The following is a 24414-nucleotide window of genomic DNA, read 5'->3' on the forward strand; positions in this document are numbered from 1 at the left end:
GCACACAACAAAGTATAGAAGCATACAACAAAGTATAGAAGCACACACCAAATGTGCTCTGTCATCTGTTAAAAGCGTTGGAAGTACCACCTCAACAATAACAGAGCATTATCTTCATGCATTATCACTGATCCCACGGGTGGAGCTGTGTGTAAACTATGGTAAAGTGGCCCGTCAGCAGTGGCAGGAACAAGGAGCATACAAAGAGCTGAAATCTAAGAGAAAACTGATTAAGATTTTGCTGCAAGTTTGATTTGAGATAACAGCAGGAATGAGCCGTGCAAAATTAAGTAAACGGTTCCACTTTTACAGCCAAGCTGGGCTTTATCAGAAAACACTTATCTTCAAAGAATGCAAAGTGTTTTACATTCCCACCCATTATATGGGAAGTCTGCAAATTATACGTTTTTTGTTATGAACCAACGAGGCGTTAATCAGATAACTCGGTCTGCGTTTAATAGCTTTGTATCGCTCGGTTCAATCCTCGCGTTGCTTCACACTCGACCTGGGTCTAGATCATTTACCAGCTCAGGCTCTCGTGACTTTTCTGTTAGAAACGATTGGTCATCTGACGGCAGCCATAAAGACGAGCAAACCCTAAAGACGCGTCTCTGAGATTCCACACATTCTTGTAATTGATTTAGCAAATTGCCCCCGCCTGAAATAATTATCGGTATCAACCTTCTCTACAAAGCTGGCTGTTATTTCTCCAAGAATAGAAATGCTTTGTTTGCAGGAAATGGAAGCTTTTACAATAAGATTGCAACAACATAAACAACAGAAGCACATTACCCAACATTGTTACACTAATGCTCCATTACTTCCCTTTTTTTAAAAACCACCATTTCAAGCTTCTAATTTATCCTGATGATGGAATCAGAGGATTTTATTTATCACCCAAGAGGTGTTGGCAGGCGATAATGTGTTTGCACTCGTCTCTGTGTTCTTATGTTGGTTAACAAAAAATCTAATGAAAGATTTGACAAATTTAAATGAAACTTGCAAAACGTAATGATTAAGTTTTGGAGTCAGTTTCACTCAGAATGGGCACTACAGCCAACTGACCCTAAAAACATGATAATAGCTAAAACCCGTTCAATTTTACACGTTATGACCAAAGATCTGGTGTAGTTGTAGCTGAGAGTCATCCCCAGCACATCTGAGTTCATTATTTTTACTTAAAACTTTTGTATTCACTGTTGGGAGTCAACCCTGATTGTCTGTTAGCAAAATATCTCATGAACAACTGCATAGATTTTAACGAAACTCTCAGGAAGTACTCATTGACTATACCTTTTAGAGTCAGCCAGTTCAAGATGGTTGCCACAGCTAACTGACCTTAGCCAACACACAAATTAATATAACTTGGGTAATTTTACAGGTATTAAGCTAAGATTTGTTGTAGTAGTAGCTGAGAGTCATAATCCAAGCGCTAACACGTCACACAAGATCTCACAATATTGCATGAGATTTACAAAGCTTCATTTGACTAAAAAAACTACAACTCTATCATTTCTCAACATAAAATGACTTTAGTCAAAACCTCTGACAAAAAAGGTGGCGGGTAATACGCATTCCTTCATGAAACTCTTGACCCTTTAGGTATTAAGGCTCCCACATACTCAAGCGTATTTCACTTCACAGAGGCCCTCGCAGACCAGATTAGACTCGATGCGGTCTCGAAGCAGACGCCCGCAAGGCATGTCCGTGCAAAGATCAATTTTTACGACCGCATATTCGGTGTTGCGCAATAAACGGACGGCGACGGACTGTTTTGTATGTGACACCAATGTATTAAATTCCCCTTCTTCATCCCTGGTCTAGTTTAAAGGCCTTTTCTTTCGTTATGGTTTTTCCAAGAGGCAAGCAATCTCTTCCTCCTCGTCCGTTGACGCCGTGACTGAAATTGTGAGAAATGAAGGAATTTGTCACGAGAGAATTAAAATTAGGCCTGGCGTAGCTGCGGGAGGGTCTGGAGATGTCCTGGTGGGCCGGTCTGATGTGTGGACTGCAGGGCCAGCGCTCCCAGTTTTTTTTTTAAAGAACTTTTTATTAGCAACACAAAAACACAGAACACCGCTGCTGCTGCTCCTTTTTTTTTGTTGCGACCTGTCAATTAGTCCAATAGGTGTGTCAGCAAATGACCAGTCGGTGACCTCAATTTGTCCCGAAGGTAAATGCCCCTTGCCTGCGGAGCTGACTGCAGCCCATTGGAGTGTACGCTCGAGTATGAAGTTTCAACCGTCTGCGGACAGTGCGCGCAGTGTCTGCGTGGCTCACGGAGTATACACAGTATGCTGAAGTCTGTGGGAGCCTTTACTTAGTAACTTCTGGTGTCAGAAGCATTCATGATGGTGGGGGAGGGACAGTCATCCCCCAGAAATTTTGGGATAAAGTAGATGCCATTTCCTGCATTCTGATGTAACTTTAATGAGTTGTTAAACATCTAAGTTTACCTACACAGGTAAACGATTGATTCAATAACTATTTTAGAGAGCATGGCACAATAGGAAGAAGCCTGACCAACAGCTCTCCTTGTGTAAATAGAGTATGCTTCACTTCTCTCACGCATCCTAACATTCCCCATTCCAGTTGACAACTGCTGGCACTAATGTAACATTAAGCTAGTGGTGCACAATACAGACACGCTAGTTAAAGCTCCGCTTCTCTCACGCATCCTAATCCGCCCGTTGTCTCGATCGACAACTGCCGGCACTAACTTAGTGCTAAGCTACGCGCAACACAGAGGTGTCTCTCTCTCTCCTCCCCTGCCTCATCTACAAAAAAACCCCAAAGAGATGTGTCCTGCCAAGGCAAGCGACCGAGGAGAAACCCTGCATGCAATGTGGTGAGCTGTTGTAGGCAGCCAGGAAAACCAGGAGTGGATTCTTAGTGGTTTGAGTATTCTCCTATTAATCAAGTGGAATGGATTTGTTCATGAAGAAATAGAAACAGCGCTGGGTGAAATAATATTTCATGGTAAATGTGGGGGGGTCCAAACAAATGTTTTTAATGTGAGGGGGACACGTCCCCATCACATATAATTGATGTGACGCCAAAGATTTAGAGTCAAGTGATACAAAATGGTGCCACCTCCCAACGACTGCTGCACCTCTGACTTGTTACGCAAACTCTTTTCACTTCTGAACCATCAAAAACAAACAAAAAAACGCACACACACGATTAGTATAAAAACAACATTACCGGATCTAAGTGTTTATATCCACCTTTTGGTAGGTTCTTTCTTAACAAGATGATATTATGCAAAGTCATATGATTAACAAAATGACATAATAGGCTTTATTTCCCTTAGGGAAGTTTGTTCAGGAATCAATACTATCCAAATAGTTGCCTTGACAAAATTTTAGTAAAATAAATTAGCATTACTTGAAGGAATACAAATTGCCCACTCTCTTGCATGCCAAAGTTTTAATAGAGGTTTTACACAACCTGTTAGTGCTTAGGGTATGTAGTGGGATGATTCTCAGCTACAACCACAATAAATTTTAGCCAAATATCTGTAATATCGATCCAGTTGCAGCCTTTTTGTATTTTCTAAGATCAATAAACTGTGGTGGTCACCTTGAATAGGGTTGAATCATCGTAAAAACTACCAATAAAAGCTTACATTTGTAAAATTTATGAAGCTTTCCTTTCTTTACCAGAGCTGCTCTACACTGATTTTTCAGTTAGCTTCTTCTTAAATTTCTTTCAGTCGTTACACGTTTCCTCAAAAGTGTGTCACTGGATATTTTTAGGTTCACTTCTGTTGCTCTTTCTAGTTTCAGTTCTGAATCTTCAACGTAGATTTTCTTTTTTGTTCCACATGTTCTAAATGCGTTTGTAATTAAATGATGTGAAATCCCTGCTTTGGTCCTTTTTCTTCTGAAATTGCTTTCAGAGGTGATTCACTCGCTTCTGCTGCGTATTATTTTTCTTAGTGCACACGTCGCTGCAGAAAAAAATCTCCTCGCATGACACACGATTTTTATTTGACATCTGAGGGACTGAACGTTCCAGTCCTCCACCGACCTGTTGCTACGGGAAACTGCTGATGCTTGTTGTTCGGTATGATGCAGAAACAGCTATTTATATAAACCATCTGAGTTCATATGCAATCGCAGGTTTCCTGCAGATGCAAGCATGTTAAAGTCTCCTAAAGAGGAACTTGAACAGCACTGACAGGAAAATGACCGACGTTGGTGACAGAACTGAGCTGCTAAATTTGCCATTAGAACATAGGTGTTATAAAAGGAAATGCTCGGAGCTTAAAAGTTGCTCACTGATATTATAAATATGAAATAAATGCACATTGTTCGCCGCCTTCCATGCCGGAGTTTAAACTAAAATCCTCCTTTGTTTAAAAAATAACTGGAGTTAAAATGGTTTTGGTCCGACCTTGAGAATGACATTGTGCAGTCTCGTGCAATATTACAAGTTCTCATGATATGCGTTAGTGCTCGGGATTTGTGTTGTGGCTCACAAGATATTTTGCTAACTGTACAGTCACACGTGCATACAAAGACATGGGTGGCATGCGATATTAATATTACAAAAATTACGTTATTATTTTAATTTTTTACCACCTTTCTTTACAAAAATGTTTGTTTTTCGTATGTGGAAAGAAACCAGAGCACACTGAGAAATGTAAACTCCAGCCAGAAAGACCCCACGTGGAAGCAAACGCGTGAACCTCTAGCTGTGAGGTGACTGCGCTAACCGCTGCTCCACTATGTCCTGCTATACAAAACACTAAGAATCTATTCTGTCTTGTGTCATTTCTTTAGATTCTTGTGTTTATGTACTTGTGTCTCCCGCCTTCCCTAGTTTCTTCCTTCATGTGACAGCTCTTTGCTTCACCTGCTCCCAATCAGACGAGGTGTTCGTCATTATGTCTCGTCAGCGTCCCTTTAAGTTCAGCGTCTTTGTTTCCTTGTTGTCCGTGTATCGTGCTTTCCATTGCGTCATGCCCTGTTCCTCCGCGTCATCGTGTTTCCTCGCGTTTTCCTATTTTGTGAGTTTGCTGCCACGTCAGCCTTTGTTTCTGATCTTTTGTTAATCAATTTGAATTTGTTACATTTTCTTTCAGTTCCTCGCATTTGTCTGCGCCTTAGGTTCAAACTCCACAGAACATGATAAACGCAACTTTTTTTTTTTTTTTATTAATTACAGTAATCTGTTCTAGACACAGCACAATTCCAAAAGTTGCCTATGTACACCAAAATAAAAGATGTTTGGTTCTTACCAGTGTTGGATCCAGATAAGTTGTACCTGGAGTTGGCCTTTTTGATGATGTTCTCGTGGATTTGGTTCCATTCACTCTCTGTGTTGCACCTTGGATAAAAAGACAACACAGAGCAAACCATAAATCAGCTGTAACACAAGTGATGTGGATGAAGAAGACTTAGTGGACTCAAACGAAGCAGGAATGTACGAGGTCATTTATAGCTTTTACTTTTCCCCCAATAATCCAACTAGAACGTGCATTTGTGTGTGTGTGTGTGTGTGCACGTGTGTGTACATATAGTTAGTGCATATTTATTTACAGCTAATTTTATTGAACCAGTCTTTTTTCCCATTATGTCAACAATAAGCTCTTTGAACCTTGAGGGCATCACCAAAGTAGAATAAATTGAACGGCACAAAGAATCTCTGTCTCATCTCAGTTAATTGACCATAGAAAATATTTTTTAAATGGTTATAAATGAGTCAGTTTTGCAGAAATTGAGCTAAAATATGGGGTGCAGAAGCAGAGAGTCATCCCCAAGACTATACCTGCGTGTTTTGTTTAAAACATAGCTTTTAACCAGGCTTATTTTGAGCCAGATCCTGCCGGAACATGATTCGGGAACTCTTATTTTGACATGGTGCGTTCCAGTGACTGTTTGCTTGGATCCGGTAACTTTCAGGCCTAATAAAAATAAAGTTATGTAAGGAAGCTCAGTTCTCAAACCTTAAATTCATCAAAAATATTGAATACATTTTGAATATATATGGAATAAATGATGAAAACGATGACACGGGCCGGTAAAATCTATGATTTTTTTGCACGAGTTGGATCCTCGATTCCACTTGCCAATCAATCCAGTGGGCTCGTCAGCAATTCACCAATTGGCGATCTCAATTTGTACTGAAGTGAAACGCCCCTCACCTGCAGGAGCGGTGGGGGGTGTTAGGATGTGTGAGAGAAGCGGAACATGCTAAACAACTAGTAAGGTAAGAAATGATCCTGTGCTTAACTCTTAACACTTGTAATGTTGCATTGGTGATTTTATATTTTTTGAACTCCTGTAAAGCGTCTTTGAGCACTTAGAAGAGCGCTACACAAATAAAATGTATTATTATTTTTATTATTATAAATCACACATAAAGCGTTTAAAAGTAAATTATAAATATGAGCTGGTTTGTAATTTTGACATTTGTGCGCCTAAGCATTGTGTTGTGTGCGTGTGTGTTCAGTGAACCTTGGTCTCACACAGCTATTTGCATTCCAGCATAATTTGGTTTACAAATTAAGCACTGCTTCTAATTATTAAAGTAAGCTCATTCTGTCTCTTAGCAAAAGATTTCAGCAACATGCATTCCTTTAAGGAAAGCTAGGCTTTTATTTTGAAAGATGAATTTCCAACGAAAAGCTAATAATACCACCCTTTGCATCAACTTACGCATAAACCTTGAGCAGGTGGTCATCCTTGGAGTCAGCAGTGAGGAGATCAGCGATGCTGACGACAGCACAGCCAAACGGGCGCCTGTACTGCACGCTGCACATGTTCTTCTTCTCGCCTGCTCCCATCCTCCCTGCAGAACACAGACACACAAACGGTTACTCGTGGTGAGAATAGTCTCATTTTAAAAGACCAAAATGTTGATAACGTGCTCGAGAGAATAAAGTTCCTCCCACCTATTCGTATGATGTGAACGATGATGTAGACATCTTTTCGTAGATCACCGCTTCCCAAATCCTGATGCAAGAAAACAAACTTGATTCACGTTTAGTTTGCGGCACGGCAACAACACACGTCGCTTTCTAAAGCTTTAAATTGCTCCCCGTCAACCTTTTTTCAAAACAAAAAGTCACGTGCATGACTCACCACAAATAGCGTGCATTGTCTTTCTGTCTTCTCCGGCCACTTGGGCAACCCGCTCTTATTCAGCCTGACAAAGAACCTTTCACTGTACGAGAGGGAGACAGAGAGAGATGAACGAGGTCAGGAGCGACGCCCGGGTGTCGCGTAGAAGTAAACAGCCGTGTCCAAGTGACTGCGAGCGGGAAGAGAATAAAGATTAGGAACAATGTCAGAAATGCCAAACGCTGAGCTACGGGCACCGGAGGAGTCACGTCAAAGTTCAAACTACACCCCGACGCTATGAGACAGCAGAAAGACAGGCAACAAAATAGAAGGCAACAAGATTAAAGCATGAACACAGGTTGTATAAAATCTGACATGTGGTGTTTCGGTGGCTGGGTAAGAGTGACGTTAAAAAGAGAGATTTCTCTCTGACATACCAGGCTGTCATTGAAAATATATATATTTTTTAAAAGTACAACCTTAAGAGTTAGAACTGTAAAAAAGTCAAACCTTTGTAGCAAAGGTGTCAAACAGAGATTTTTTTTTAAATTAAGTTAAAACTGATAAATGCCACAAATGTGATTTATTAAACCCCTTTGTTTTGTACTGCACTGTTCTGTCATTCTTCAAGAGGTCTACTTACAGTAGGCTTGATTTAATCAAAAGTACAGCTTTATTTATAAAACACATTTTATTTTAAGCAACCCAATGTGCTTTCTAACGAAAACAGAAAAAAAAAATTAAAAAGTGAGCTTGGATTTAAATATGTACAGACATGCAGAAACACAGAACGTAAAAGGGCTAATACAGAATGTCATGATCACCAAAAGCAGACAGACAAAGGGGACTCGAAGACAAATAAAGAATATACATTTATTCTGCACCTAGCTCAATACATTTATTAAACAAAAAACTAAAAAACAAAAGCTGACAAGGCAGTAAAACTCACTTGGGTACAGGGAAACACGAGGAACAGAACAAGACAGGCTACGGGAAGCACAATCCACGGACAATGTGAAAACACAGAGACGCTGAACTTAAAGGGACACTAACGAGACACAATGACAAACACCTGGGGAAAGACAATGAGGATACAGGTGAGAGTGGCAGGAGCTGACTGGATGAGGAGAAAAACACTGGGGAAACTGGAAACACCGGAAAAACAGACTGAGAACTACATAAAAAAAAATAATCACAAACACTACAAACCATGCAAATATGACACAGAATGCACAAATAATAATAATAATTTTAAAAAATCAGCTTCCCATGATTTTTAAAGGGTGCAAAGTATGACTAAGTTTTCATGGTTAGCAATCAAAGTCTGAAAATGAGTAATAGTTTAGGACTGGTTGAAAGCCGAACCACACCTCTCACTTAGAGTGACTACATTATTAACACCACGATTTTCTCCCTTCATGGACTCCAACAGTCGAAGCTCAGTGAGATACAGTAGTTCATTGTTTATCGCGGGGGATCAGTACCCTGAAGCCCCGGGATGAGTGGAAAAAATGCCAAGTAGGAATAGTAGTACAAGTTAAAAAAAAAAATCATTGTACTGTTTTAATTGTACAAATTTCATTGTACTGTTAACCCTGTGTTAACCTTGTATATGACAAATAAACACAACTTGAACTTGAAGTAGCAAGTAGTAGTTTATTATATGTATGTATATTACATATTGTGTCTGCGTGAGTGCAGCTACAGCGTGCGCTCTCAGGACATTATTACCTGCAGTGTTCCCTCAGTGCGGACTGAACTTGGAAAAAGGGCCTTCTCCTACTCCACTCCTATTTCCTGGAATATCTTGCAAAAAGATCTGAAACTCTCGACCTTGACCTCTCTAAGTGGCTTTAAGAATCTGTTGGACTCCTGGCAAGGACCAATGCAGACATGTTCCTGTTTTTAGTTTTCTACATTCGCCTTAGAATCTAGCTGTTTTTGTTGAGCACACGTCATGATCTCCGCTGTCTGCCATGTGCCAGCGCTCTCGGCCACGCCCACTTATCCGCTGCAGAGTAGATATGACACGCTGCAGGAGAAAGTTTCTCACAGGTGCAGTAAGTGCTACATAATTTAAAATAATTTATTTTAAATAAAAATCCCATGCCGATCGTGCGGCTCATCCATTAATCAGCCGATTGTGTGTCATGTCCAATCTCAATTTGAAAAACCGCGATGAGCGAGTCCGCGAGAAACGAACTGTGAGGTAGCGAGGGACTACTGTAATCCTATTGCTCTTGACAGGAAGGCACCAAAGACGAAACAAGCACAAAAATCCCAGACTACACTGCCATTGCCACTTTGTCGGATGGATTGAATCGTAATAAAAAGGTGACGCTCAGTTTTTGTTTTCTTTTAATCAACTAACTTTGCTTGCAGGTGTGTTCAAACTATTTAGTTTCCATTCATCCAATCTTTTTGTGATCTAGAAATCTTCCAGGCAGTTTAGATCGCCTTGCGCTTTTTACTGAGGGGTGACTTTGCTTTGACCACTCTACCAGAAAAAAATCTTGACAGGCAGAACGTGACGACTGACCTTCCGTGAGGTTTTCTCGTCTCTACAAAGAAATCTAATTTATCGTGACCACTGGTTTGGTGGCTTTACCTTCCCATCAGTAATTTTAGCAAAGTGGCCAAGTCATGGGGAACATCCTGACTTCTGCAGCTTTCATCCCAACACAGACCATCAGCCTTAGAGTCACAATCTGTGGTGGAATGACTGAAATGCGGGCGTATCAAAGATGAAATCCAGAACATACAAGACTTTTTATAATTTATCCAGGGCAACAAGGGATTGAGAGAAAGTGAGGACGTCAGGGATGCACTGATAACTGAATGACAGCAGGTGTGCTGATAGCTAATGGAAAACACAAGGTAGGCGAGAGCAGAAAAAAATGAGAAAATCTGGTTGAATAATCGTAACAAGAACAAAACAAAGTGCACGATTCAACAGAAGAATCCAAACTAATGTAACTGGAAATACTAAAACCACAAGAAACCAAACAAAGTGGCTCAAAACACTAAACAAAAACTATGAACTGTCCACATAGGAACTTTTTTTCTGACAATGCCAAAGATTTTTACAGTTGAGGCCTTTCATCCACATGGAAACAGCATTAATGAGGAAACAATGTTGTCAAAGCTCCACTTCGAATTTAACCTTGAATTCAAAATCTTACTTCTAACCTACAAAGCTCTCAACAACCTAGCTCCATCTTATATTACAGATCTTTTCGTTCCATAATTTCCTAACAGAGCACTTTGCTCTCAGACTACAGGTTTACTTGTGGTTCCTATAGTTTCCAAAACCAGAACGGGAGGCGGAGCTTTCAGTTATCAGGCTCCTCTCTTGTGGAACCAACTTCCAGTTTCTGTCCATGAGGCTGACACATTGTCCAGTTTTAAGACTGGGCTTAAGACTTTCTTGTTTGCTAAATCCTATAGTTAGGGTTGGATTGGGTCTCCTGAGCTATCCCTTAGCTATGCTGCTATAGGTTTAGACTGCTAGAGGACAAACTGACCACATCTTTTCATTATACTACTGTCTTCTCTGCTCAACTGTTTTGCATTTGTAATTTTTTTTTATATCCTTAATGTGTTCCAGTGATAAAAAGCCACATACTGGCCTGGCATAGCTATTATAGGGTTTTGGGTCGGTTTTAGTGTTTTCATATGGATAAAGAAATTTTTAGGAATGGTTCACAAGGTTTTTTTGTTTGTAAATAAATAAAAAGATTTCGGAAAAATTGCATTTTTGTGTGGACAAAACGTAATAAATTAAGTCATGTACTTAAAAATTGCTCCAAATACTTGAAAAACTCAAAAACATTGCTCAAATCAGACGCACAGCTGAACATAGTGGCAAAAACTTTATGATGCAGAATCCACCATCTAATAATTTTGGCCTTAAATGCCCCCCAGCATTTTAAAAATGAATGTCATGCAAAAACAGAAAGGACGGACCCTGAATGCCTTTTCCTTCTCTTTGTACTTCACCCTCCCCTCTGTCGACACTGCATGCTTTAAGCGGGACAGTGGAGACATCCTGCTGGGCCCCTCTCATCCTGGCTGGCGAGCTAAGGGCTAATCCAGTTAGGTGACTTTCACAGTCTGCACATAAGCAGAGAGAAAAACCTTGTAATTCACCAGCGTTCGCCAAGTCGCTGGTACTGCTAGCAGCACCGTCTAAAGCAGGGCCCACTCAGGCAAGGGCAGAATTCATCCTAACAGCTTCAGTTTAACTTCATGCTGCAAAGATGAGGATGCTTTAGAACAGTCTGAGCTACAAACTACAAACACAAGCTCGGAAAACTGTTAGGTGTCCATGATGTAAATAAGAGGCTGCTTGCCTTCGCTGTAATTTTGCGTTTTGTAAATGTAGGGCAGTGGGCGCCCATGCCTGAATTAATTATGCTCCTGATTATTAATTATACAAAATGCTTGTGATTTTTCATACATGAATTCCTACAGTAAAGTTTTCCTCTCATCAGGCGTTTCAGGATAACCCAGTTCGATTTGATTTGTTGTCCCTCGTTAGATGCTCTCTGGAACTTTCCACACTATTTATCCAAACATATGGAGACGGATTCCTACGCATTAGGCACAAGGCTTTGAGCACGCTTCCCCCAAACCCTAATTAGAGCTCTTATTGTTGTAACCCCAACTGCCAATTAACAACTGCTTTGGCGCAAACACCCCCCCTTTAACGCACTCTACCCTGCCGTCGACTCCCCCTCCTTACAGCTGCAGCATGAGCTAAAAAGACTAGTGCCTCTTTCCATCTCCACCCCAGTGGGACCTTATCTGACTCGATCACAGCTTGCATTAACATGGCATGAATGGACGACTTCCCTCCCCTCGGGGCTTTTGCACCACTTTCTATTCCCTCTGCTAATATCGATGATTACATTAGGGAGCTGTGAGCCCAGCCGATGAGTGGCGTTGGGATGATAAGCAAGTGACATGTAAAATGTTTAATAAATTAGCTGCTAAACCATTATCCACTGCCCAAAATGAACGCCTAAATGTGACCCCTAAAGACTAAAAGAAAAAAAAAGATTTCCAATCTCTCAAAGCATCCTTGAAAAGCAAGTACAAAATCAAATTACATTTATTGTACTTTCCAAAAACAACGCAATGAATGTGAATGAAAAGTTGAATTCTGTTTGATTGCTCTGGAATACCTCAAACAAGAGGACGCATGTGAGCGTGGTACAGTTTTAACAGGGTGCCTGTGTCCCCTGCTCGACAAGGAGTCTCTGTTGGACACCACAATGTTGCATAGTGGCTGCTAGAGTTGGCATGGTACAGAGACAACAGGTCAGACCCCCCCATCTGCTCTCACACAAGCACCACCAGCACAGAGCGGAGCGGCGACGTGGCTTTCTGCCAGCCTGATTGTGTCAATGTGTGTGTGTTTATGTTTATGTATGTGACCAGACAGCGAGAGACAACACTGGCGGGCTGCCACAGTGAGATGTTCCAAAAAGACAACAGCCACCACACACTAACACACATGTTTTTACTACCTCATGGGGACCAATAACATACAGGGATTCAAGGAATATATATATATATTAGGGTTAGACAATACTTCGATATCGATATATGTCACAATATATTTATATTCAGTAACGGTGATATGAGTTTTAAGCACATTTTCAATATTTCAGCATAATTACAGCACTTTCACTGACATTTCTTTTTCTGTCCGGGTTGAAGCGGCCGGTCAGAATGTGACTGGTCAAGCTTTCACAAGCGAAGAGAAAGCAGATAACATAACTGATAAGAGAGGAAAGACTAATTCGGAGGTGTGGAAGTGGTTCGGCTTTCTAAGATCCGATAAACTGCAGGTTTCAGTGGCTGCAAAATGTGACGGAGAGTCGCTCCAACTAGCGGTGGGAACACATCTAACTTCTACCATCTGAAGAGTTTCCACTCAAAAGAATGTGCTGAGAGTCAGAAGATGAAGCACAATGAGTCTGAGCCAACGTGTCCCTGAAACAACACCCCCAGCTGCATCAAAAAGGAAACAAAACTTGTTAGGTTATGTTCTTGTTTGAAGTTAAAACTTAAAATGATGGGCAGCACGGTGGCGCAACTGGTAGAGCTGCTGCCTCTCAGCGAACAGGTCCCTGGTTCAAACCCCGGTCCAGGGGCCTTCTGGGTGGAGTTTGCATGTTCTCTCCGTGCATGCGTGGGTTTTCTCCGGGTACTCCGGTTTCCTCCCACAGACCAAAAACATGCATGTTAGGCTGATTGGTAACTCTAAATTGTCCCTAGGTGTGAGTGAGAGAGTGAATGGTTGTTTGTCTCGTTTGTCTCTTTGTGTCCCTGTGATGGACTTGCGACCTGTCCAGGGTGTACCCCGCCCCTCGCACAGTGATTGCTGGACGTGGGCACCAGCGACCCCCGTGACCCAAAATGGAATAAACGGGTAAAGATAATGGATGGATGGATGGATGGATGTTTATTTGATGGTGATTTCAAATTTCTTTGAAGGCTAAATACAAATAAAAGGTGAACACTAATTTATTTGTAAAGTTTGAAAAGTTTTTCTGAGGCTTTTATATTGTTTATATCGATAATGAATTATATCGTTACCGACCGAAATTAAGAAATATATTGTAATAAATGTTTTAGCCATATCATCCAGCATATATATATATATTTTTTTATATATATATTTATATATAGACACAAATCTGGACCCCATACTGTTTATAATTTATGTAAATGATCTATGTATTGTACCTGAGACAATGAAATGCATACTATTTGCCGATGACACAAACATTTTTCGTGTTGGAGATGACATGGAACAACTGTTACTGGATGTAACTGAACAAACTTAAAATGTGGTTTGATGAAAATAAGCTGTCCTTGAACCCAAACATAACAAAAATGTTATTTGGGAACTGTCAATCACATACAGAAATTCAAATACAAATAGATGGGCTGACTATTGAAAGAGTTCATGAAAACAAATTTCTAGGTATTGATGATAAACTCAACTGGAAACCACACATCACATATGTTCAAAGTAAAGTCTCAAGAAATATCGCCCTCTTAAACAAAGTCAAGTGGGTCATAGAACAAAAAGCATTACATGTTCTCTACTGTTCATTAATCTTACCTTATTTAAGTTATTGTGCAGAAGTATGGGGCATTAATTAGAAAACTACACTACAGGCATTAACAATACTACAAAAAAGAGCAATAAGAGTAATCCATAAGGTGGGACATTTAGAAAGCACTAATACACTATTTGTAAAATCTAAATTATTAAAGTTCATTGACAGACAGTGCAACTACAGACGGCTCTAATTCTTTACAAAGCCAAAAATAAACAATTACCGGAAAACATTCAAAACCTGTTTAAGGAGCAAATTTATAAGTTACGGGGGAATCGCAATTTAAAATATGCAAATTCAGAACTACTAGAAAAAAAACCTTTTGTTCATCAGTAAGTGGAGTCAAACTTTGGAATAATTTGAAAATTGAACTTAGACAATGTCCAAACATAAAACTGTTCAAATGATCACTCCTGAATATGTTAAACAAAAAGTTTTGACATTATGCGTCATGCTGTATTATTTTTTTTTTTTTACATATTCAAAAAATAAACTAAACTAAATCTGAAGCACTACGGTAGACTAAGCTTTTTGACTCATTTAAATCTTCTCAAATTGAATCTATAATTACTTAATTTAGGCATGATAAGCAGAAGCAGAACTACTTCTATGTTCATTTTAGGGTTTTCCACAAAATTGGTTCCAGTGCTGGACCAGAGCCAGAACTAAAGCCCGTTGTTTTTAGTGGTTCCATGAAAAAAATAAACTAAAATACAACTGGTTTGTTTTTCTTTACAGAGCCACCTCAAAGTCATTACATCACATTAAACAACTTTTCCACTGAGTCTGATCCTCCCTCTGGTGTATTCGGAGTTTCTATAGCTACTAAGAAAATAGAGATTGAGATCATCTTATCACCAGATTTTTTAGTCTTAATTTAAACAACAGTAGGTATTTGTGAATTCTTTTCACATTAACAACCAGTACTTTAGCGTGAAATGAATAAAAGGCATTTAAAAAATCTGTTCACTGATTTTTTAAGTTTTTTTTTAACACCAGCCGGTCATCTCCAAACATTCAACAGTGTTCATAAACAATGAGTTGCAAATTTTTATAATTTTAATTGAAAACAGCAATTTTTGATTTGCTGCAATTATGTAGTTATAAAAATAAAAATAAAAAAACAGCTGGAAATGGAGCATCAATGAGCTGTTTTCATTTTGGCTTCAACTCCCACATAACATCACTGCATTGTAGACATATTAATATAAACTTAGCTCAAAAAGTAAGGAAATTTGTGTTTGGTTAATTATTTATTTGTCATAACAATGCTTCTTGGCACTAAATGTTGCAGCATTGAAAAACGTGTTTATTTCATCTAACGGTGCCACATTTGTTAGGAAAATGCATTTGCAGGTCAAACCCATGAAAACTTGCCAAATCTTCTCAGCATACGTCAAATAGCTTTTTCTGCTATTGACTCTTGTTTGGTGTAGTTTATTGAACTGGATGATTGATGTGCTATTAAAAAAAAAGACAATAACCGTTTAACATTTATTCATTTAACAAAGTGGAGCCTTATTAGCATGTGGACGTACCATATACAGCCCCAAAAGCCTGGCATCTCCTTAAAAAAAAGGAGTTTATTGTCAAGAAGTACAGTTAAAACAAATATATAATCAACCAAACACAAATCTCCCTACTTTTTGAGCTAAGTTTATATCAATGTTTGAAACATGGTGCTCATATTATTTTTATTGGTTAGCATGCGGAAGTACCATATACAGCCCAAATTGCGTGGCAACACCTCCTAAAAGATTTATTGTCAAGAAGTACAGTTAAAACAAAAATATAATCAACCAAACACAAATTTCCCTACTTTTTGAGCTAAGTTTACTTCAGTGTTTGAAACGTGGTGCTCACATTATTTTTATTGGTTGTTGGTTCCTTTAATTCTGCCTTAGTCCACACATGAAAGTGGCTCTTTGCTCTGCACCAGTTTTAACTATGAAATTAAACGGAGCACTGGCTCTAGCCTACTATTAGAACAAGTTTAATAAGGGGAAAAAAAAAATTTCTGCACTAAATGTTTTATTCAGTTTGGATGAATTCAGATAAGCTACATGTCTAACGCTGCTTGTTTGACACGGCAGCATTTCAACGTGACTCGAGCACACTTCATTCTGTTGCAGAGAGTCGTGTTCAACAGCGACCGTGTAGCAAATCTCAAGGAGTTCAATCACTCGAGCTCGGCTAATGTACTCAATCTTTCAAAGTAGCGAGACGGTGGAAAAGAAGGGATGAAATAGGCCTCTAAAGAGGAAAAGGCGAGACAGTTCATTACAATGAGAAGGAGAAAGTTCTTCAAGTGGAACAAAATATGAGAGTACTGGATGATAATTACCCTCTTCAACACTAAAATAATGAGAAAAAATATTACTTGATGATCTGAAGTGAAAAAAGGTGTTCAGAGACAATACTTTTACTGGTTGAAAGTAGGGATGCACAATATTATCGGCATAGTATTGGGATCGGCCGATGTTAGTGATAAAGTTAAATATCAGACATTGGCCATTCCAACAAAATAACACCGTTATAAAAGGTGCTGTATATGCAGATGCATAGATATATACGCATTGTTTTTGCATGACTGTTCCAAGTGTTGTTGTGTTAGAGAGAGTAAATGTCATGAATAAATTTGACATTAAACATAATCCAAGTTGAAGTGTTGCATCATTTTCAGCCCCCTTTTGATAGCAGGCCAAATTGACAAAGACCATGCAGAATAATGTCGTATTTTAATTCTGCAGCAGAGAAAGCTATGTAGTCTCTGTAAGTAGGTATACGGGAAAAATATCGGTGTTGGTATCGGTTATCAGTGAAATAAGTTTTAACTAGGAATGTGCGATATGGCATAAAATTCATATCACAATATGTATTGTGAAGGGTGGCGATAACGATATATATCACGATATGTTTTGGTATAAAACTTGCAATAGGAATGAAAAAAAGCATAGGTTGTCTTTTTGCCATCGTTTATTTTGAATTAAGAAAATTCCACTACTAGGTCCAGAATTTTTAAATAATAAACAAATCAAGTATTAGGCTTCTTTCTTGTAGTGCAAAACAGAGCAAAATATATCAAATGTAGTTTAGCAATATGTTTTAAACAAAATAATATGTTGTTAACTCTTAACAGTTTCCAGTCTTCTCACTTAACAAATGAACAGCAACAGAGCAGCATTTTACACTGAAACACTTCACCCTCCAAACCTCTAGTTGGCGCCCCCTTCCGCTTTAATGGAAAGATGACACAAAATGAGTCTGTGGCTTTGACCAGAGGGTCTCGCAGTAAAATCACACAACACAGCGTTCTTATCACAGACCAGAGAGCAGGTTTCTCTAAAGCTGACCAACGCTTACTTCAACTTTCGATGGGGAAAAAAAAAAAAACTTTCGACGGAACACAGCGCTTTGCGCATGCGTCTGAATACGGCAACACTACGGCAAGCTGGACGTAGTTAGCTTATAGCTTCGCTACTTAGCTCTCGAAAAAAAGACTAACACCACTTACGCAGTTTTCAACTAAAAAAAGTAACGATTAAACTGACAACTCTGATTTTACATCAGACACAGCATTACTGCGGTTAGCCGGTAGAAGACAGATCTCTATCGTTTCTACCGTGTACCGTTTATATCGCACATTCCTAGTTTTAACATATTGGCATATATTATATTATATGCATATATAATACTATATTGGATATTGGCCAAAAATCCAATATCGTGCATCCCTAGTTGAAAGTGCTTCTTGATCACTGACAGTTTGTGTCTAAAGGTGCAGGACAATAAAACACCAACTCTTGCAAGGTTGGTGTCACAGCGGTGGTGAGAACTTCTCTTAGAATTAAAGAAACTTTCTGATGAGAACTAAGTCTGAAACAAAATCTGAGCTACGGTATGCAGTTTAAAGTAATAACATGCAGCGCCAACATCGCCCCGATTCCTCTGTGAGGCGGTGAGATTGACACTAAAGCATGACTTATCAAAAGAAGTTTCTCTGCTGCCTCACTGTTTTCAGCCCCCTCATGCTCCTTCTCCTGATTAAGCCTCTTGTTTGTGACATAAAATGAAATTTCTTCGCTTTGAACTGTGAATCCAGGGAGCTTAGCCCCCGATGTAGTGTGTGCGAGTGTGCACTCAAGCTGCATGTGCATTCTCCCTATGTGACTAGCTCTTTAAGGTGGAGAGCATAGATTTTAATTTGGGGAATAAAAATAAAATTAAAAAACATGGCCTCGCCCACTTTTATGTTTCAGTGTGCGCAACAGATGTTTCATTGGAGAAATGCTCACGAATGGAGTTGGAGCAAAAACCTTCACATCAGACAGAGATTTCCAAGTTTTTTAGATATGTTCATTTTAAAATCTCTACCTGAGTGGCCGGTTCTCCCGTCCATCATAAATGTGAAAGTAGACTTCGAGCTCCTCCCCCAGATTGGCGCTCATCAGGCTCTTCACATGGACAAACAAGTGATGGGTGCTAGCGGGCGCCGCTGTCTCCTTTTTACGATGGCGATGCTCCATCTGCAACAGAAAAGAAGACATCAGCTAAATAGCAAAGTGGGGAAACATTGAATGACTTTACCTGCCAGATTGAGTAGGGTGGAAAGTGTAATACTCTGATTCGTTACGTAAAATGTAAATAAAAACAGAACACATTGATCTGTAAATGTCATAAGCCTGTATTTTAATCACAATGGAACTTGGTTTGAAATGTAACCAATAAAAAGTACCAATATTCGGAAAAAATGAGTTTTTTAAATCTTTTGATGCTATGAGCTGTAGATGATGGCATTAGTCAGTCTTCACAGTTTTCTGTTGAGGGACATTATTCTGAAATGTTTCCACTGTTTTTAGATGTAGTCTTACACAGACCGCTTAACCTCTGCCCATCTGTACTTCAGAGGTTCAGCCTCTCTAAAATGCTCTTTTGATACCCAGTCTTATTATGGATCTGTTGCCAGTTACCATATTTTCATCCGTACACGTCACTCCGGCGTATAAGTCGCATCAGTCCAAATATGTCTAATAACGTGGAAAAAAACTTAAATAAGTCGCATCGCTGTATAAGTTGCATCTATTATGTGTCACCACTGACCACCCGGAAACGCAGGCTGGTGTGCTAAATATCGATTGTCTCCCAAATGGCGGCCACAGGAGCGTGCATGGGAGGACTTTAACAAGAATTTAGCAAGATTAACACATAAAAACAATTATTTGTTTGCTCAAAATTATAGTAAAGGTGTGCCTCAGTTGAACTTTTCCTTAGTAAATGCACTTTAATGGTCAAAACAGCTTCATTTCGCCTGGGCGCTGGTGTTCCTCCCCGATATGGTGGCGGAGTGGGGACTAAGGCGAGCTCTGGAGCCTTTGTCCGCCCACATCTCGCTGCTTCCTGGGGCCGCGGAACGCGCACTCTGCTGACCCCTTCCTCCCGGCTCAGGCAGCGGAGGAAGGCTGTAGAGCGTGCAGCCGAAGTCGCGACGGATGGATAGATGGATGGATGGCGCACCGCCACAGAGGAAATGCACCTGGAGGGAGCCAGCCAGACACCAGGGGAATGTTCCCCCCAAGGGGGAATCTTCCGCCGCCGTGCGGTCGTCCCTTCCGCCAGGTTGAATTACCCAGGCAGACTGTGCGGACCCAACCCGTTTACAAACTTTCTTTCTGCTGCTCGATTACCATTTTGGGCTGCATATTTTATTACCTGCAGTTTGTAATATGCAAAATAGGAATAGGATTTTCTGTTTGGGGGGATTTTACTTGTGTCATGTTTTTCTCAGTTGTTTATGTGAACATTTGTGTGTGTAGGGGGGGGGTGTAGCGGAACAGCATATAAAAGCCTAGAGGGCCCTCTAGCAGCTGAAACTGGTAATGTTTACTGGTTCATATTTATGAATAAACATTTCAAAGTCAAAATTGGGTTATAAATATGAGGAAAACATGTATATTAGTCGCTTCTGTGTATAAGTTGCAGGACTTGCAAATTTATGAAAAAAGGTGCGACTTATACGGCAGAAAATACAGTAATCAATTTTATTACAAAATGCTCCTGCAGCTGTTTTTTTTATTAGTGCCACCTACTTTTACAGCCTTTCGTTGTCCCTGTCCCAACCTTTTTGAGATGCTGCTGCCATAAAATTCAAGATGTCTTAGCTTAAACATTTGCTAAGTTGGCTTTATTTATTGTTAATAAATTATGGGTTTATGGGATTTGAAAATCCATGCATTCTATTTTTATTTAGATTTTACACAATGTCCCAACTTTTCTGAAATTGGGATAGTAAAAAAAAAATAAAGCAAAAGCTCAAATCCCCCCAAAAGCAGGACCAAAGATGAACAAATTCAAATAAAACCAGGGGGAAATGCTTGTGGTTAGGTTTCCTTAAAGACGATCCATCGTGTCTCAGAGCTGCTGTCTTTAGTGTCTAATTTCAAAGTAAAAAAAATAAAAAATCCCCTTGAGACGTCTCCCAACAGGGAGAATTTTTGTTGCAGATTTGCATATATTACAGAAATCCCAAAACAGACTCAAATATAGTTCAAGTTGACATATCTAGTTAACAAAGCATGTAATTTGCAGACTGCCAACAGCACTACAGGCAAAATATTTTAACGTTTCAGATGTATCGTTTGACTGTTTGTGGCAGACCTAGTGCCAAGGAAACACAAAGACTGGAAGTGCAACAAACACTAATGCTTCAGTTTTCTTTTGTTGCCTTGAGATATTGGGACTTTCACAGAACATTTATTAAGCATCTTTACTGAACAAAACATGCATCACCTTCGTTCTGAGAATAGATACCTAAATAAACAATTGGAATGCACTAAACATGGACAGTATATTTATTTAAAACAATTATGAGAATTATGTCCCAAACGAGGAGCGACAAAAAGATAAACATTATTGCTGCAATACTGCGACTGTATGTTTGACCCTGGTGACCAAAGCAAGAGCTGTGTACGCATTCATGACACAAAGTCAAGCTCAGGTTCTGATGCGGGATGAACCCCTTCAGAACTGCTACTTGTCTTTGATCCTCTTGTGAAGATCATGGATCTCAAGGAGCAGTGGCGAAGAGGAGGTTGTCAGGTTTGGGAATGTCAAGGTCTCCTCTCTGCCTCTTTTTTTTTTTGCAGCTGATAATGATTCTGTTGGCATCTTCAGGCCATGACCTTCAGCGTGCACTGAGGCAATTTACAGCCAAGCGTTAAGCAGCTGGGATGAGAGTCAGCTCCTCTTAAGTCTGAGTCCATTGTTCTTCACTGGAAGAAGGAGGAATACAAGAAACAAGACACAGTACGTTTATTGTAATCTAAAATTTATATTTTGCTTTCTCCCACCTAAGCCTCAAGAATGGGAGTTAAGACTCTTCTTAACGAATGATGGTTTGATGGAGCAGAAGATAGATTGATCGATTGATTAGGGCCTTGTCCGCAGTAATGACGATGTTGCTCCGGTCTGTTGACCCATAAGGCAAAGCTCTCAATTTCCTAGTCTGTTTACATTCCAACCTTCATCTATGGTCATAAGATCATGACCGAAAGAATGAGAAACTGAATACAAGCAGCTGACATGAGCTTCCTCTAGTAGGGTGGCTGGGCTCAACCTTAGAGAAGAGATGAGGAGGAGTGAAACGAGTCAGCTGAGGTAGTTTGAGCGTTTGATAAAGATGTCTCCTGCAACAGGTTTTCCAGGCACATCCCACTGGGAGAAGACCCCAGAACTTGCTGGAAGTATTATTTGAAGTATCCTCTCTGGCCTGGGAACATGTTGGGATCCTCCAGGAGGAGCTGGAGCGTATCACTGGAGAACAAGTTCTAAACTTCCCTCTTGGAACTTGTGTTTCTGCAACCCGACCACAGATAAGCAGCAGAAAATAAATGTTTTCTAAGACCATGAAGAATTATTCATGTGTGGCACAACAAAAAGAACTGAGATGAAACATTTTTTGAGCCAACGGCGCTCAAAAATTTCACCCGTTTCAAAAAACTACTATTTCATGCCAGCCATGTTGTTTAGAAACTGAACTTTTTATTATTTTTTTTTTTGTCTCAAAAGAAACTGCATTCTACAACAGAACTGCTCAAAGTGCTGTAAGAGTGTGAAATGGGTTCTCTGTGAAGTTTTCAGTAATTTTCAGACACAACATTGACTAATTCTAGGAGTTCAAGAGCATTTTATACTTCACTGATTAACTGGTCTGTGTTAAGAGGCTTAACAAGCAGCAACGCATTTCTTTGAAATCAAGTAAGCTAAAAGAAAAATGATGGGAAAATTATTACAGGATCCACAGCTAAACGAAGACGTTGTTTTCTGGACAAAAAATAAAAACAGAATAACAAATGTGTCAGAGAAAGTGTGAGACATGATTCATGTTTCAAGTCAAATGAGATAAATGGCACTAAGACAACTATATAATGAATGGTATGCTTAAGAAAACAGTTTGCTCAGCTGTAAATAGGCAAATGAAAAAGCACTGGCATCCATAAAAATGACAACGCAAATCATTTTACAACAGCTTTTAACTGTGAATAGTGTTTTCTTTGGTCACGACTCTTCTGCCTGACGGAGAAACCCAGAAAAAAAACAACCAACTGCTGTTAGGACGAGCCAACGTCTTTAACAGATCAGCGCTTCTACACGGAGCGGGGCTGAGCTGCTTGTTTTGACGCGAAATGACTGGGTCTGGGGAAAGACCTAATTCGTGCAGCGGGATTTCATTACGTGGCTATTTTCAGCGTGTCATTAAGGCCGCCCGGCGGGAGCAGTGTGTGGTTTTGTGACAGCTTCAGCATGACTACACACAAAATATAGACATACCAGTAAGAGCCTGGCATGCCTTCTGCCAAGACGTGACGTTGTAGGAGCAGAACGAAGATGATGGAACAAAGACTCGTGCCTTAATGTTAGTTCACCGATATTTGCCTGAAATGGAATGAAGCGCAACAAGTGGAGAAACGGGTCAAGCTAAGGCCACGGGGAAACTACAAGTCTTTTTATATCCTTCCATCACTCACTATTCAGGCTTCTTTAAATCTCGCTTCTAGGTTTGTGGAAGGATAAACAGTACAGAGAAGCAGCCCGAGTTATCCTTTAAATGAAATACCGCAGGTGATGAATTAATCGGAGGGATCTAAGCTCTGGTCCGCTCAGCTCGAAGTCTGGATTGATCTCAGTCTCCAAGGAGGAAAAAAGAAAAAGGAGGAAGTTTGAAATTCTGTTGAATTTGCTGCAGAGCTCTCCCAAAAGAACGGTGCTGACTTGAGATTGGGGAGCCAATTAAGGATTTAAAACAAGTTTTGAACATCTTTCTATTTTAAAGCTGCTGTTGCGACTGCTAAACAAAAGACTTGCACATGTCGTTTTCACAAGAGTCAGTCGGTGCATATCAATCTTTAACAGTTTGCTTTACAATCTTCCTCCTAAAGAATAATCCTTTCAACATTTCCGTAAAGCCAAAATTGCACATTTGATGTTTCATTTCTTTTTTTAAAGAAAAATGTCAAATAAATAACAATATTACTTTATTTTGTCAGACTGTCACTGACTCCTAAAAAAACAATTGGAACATTAACACCACAACTGCATATCAAGAGTGCGTAAGGCGCATCTTTTGGCTCAACCATTACATTTTCCACCCAGAAGAAGCGTTTGTCTTTTTTTTTTTTTTGTAATGTAAAGAAGTTTTCTAGCTCTTAAAAACTTCACACTTATCAGACTTTAAAACAATAAGGTATGAACTAAAAATGTCAGTATTTTTTCCATTAAAAATATTTTTACAGCCAATAAAACCACTGTGATGTTTACGGTGATGCACAATAGTCCCTCGATACTTCGCGATTCGACTGTCGCGGACTCACTAAGATGTACATGACACATGACTGGCTGATTGATGGAAGGCGACCAACCTGAGCATTGTGCTGAGGGGCGGACTGACCGTCGGGAGCACCGGGACATTTCCAGTTGCTTGGCCCACTCAGTGATTACCAAGGGATCCCCTCCTTTCTCTTTCTGAGGATATCTGTCACAGCAGAGACACAAAACAGGCGTTTGCGCAACCCATTGTGTGTCTCTGACAGCCTCAGAAAGAGAAAGGGAGGGGGGTCTGTCTTTCCCCATCGCTGCTGTGGGAGCTTCAATGAGGCAGATACCAGAGTGAGCAGCATGGATTGTTTATGTAAAATAATCAAGCGCGACCTGAA

The 24414-nt window shown here is 39.9% G+C and overlaps 1 protein-coding gene across 1 annotated transcript in view; it reads right to left on the minus strand.

The window, feature by feature from the left end:
• dock4b (dedicator of cytokinesis 4b) overlaps positions 1-24414 on the minus strand; it is a 173047-nt gene that overhangs the window by 91357 nt on the left and 57276 nt on the right. Inside the window, exons 8-12 of the mRNA XM_037696152.1 lie at positions 18581-18732; positions 7092-7173; positions 6902-6962; positions 6666-6798; positions 5246-5334 (exon numbers count right to left, since the gene is read on the minus strand). Of these exons, the coding sequence (XP_037552080.1) occupies positions 5246-5334; positions 6666-6798; positions 6902-6962; positions 7092-7173; positions 18581-18732 (517 nt within the window). The remainder of the gene's footprint in view (positions 1-5245; positions 5335-6665; positions 6799-6901; positions 6963-7091; positions 7174-18580; positions 18733-24414) is intronic.

This window comes from Nematolebias whitei, chromosome 22 (genome assembly GCF_014905685.2).
Source record: "Nematolebias whitei isolate Nwh7 chromosome 22, NemWhi1, whole genome shotgun sequence".
Lineage (NCBI taxonomy): Eukaryota > Metazoa > Chordata > Actinopteri > Cyprinodontiformes > Rivulidae > Nematolebias > Nematolebias whitei.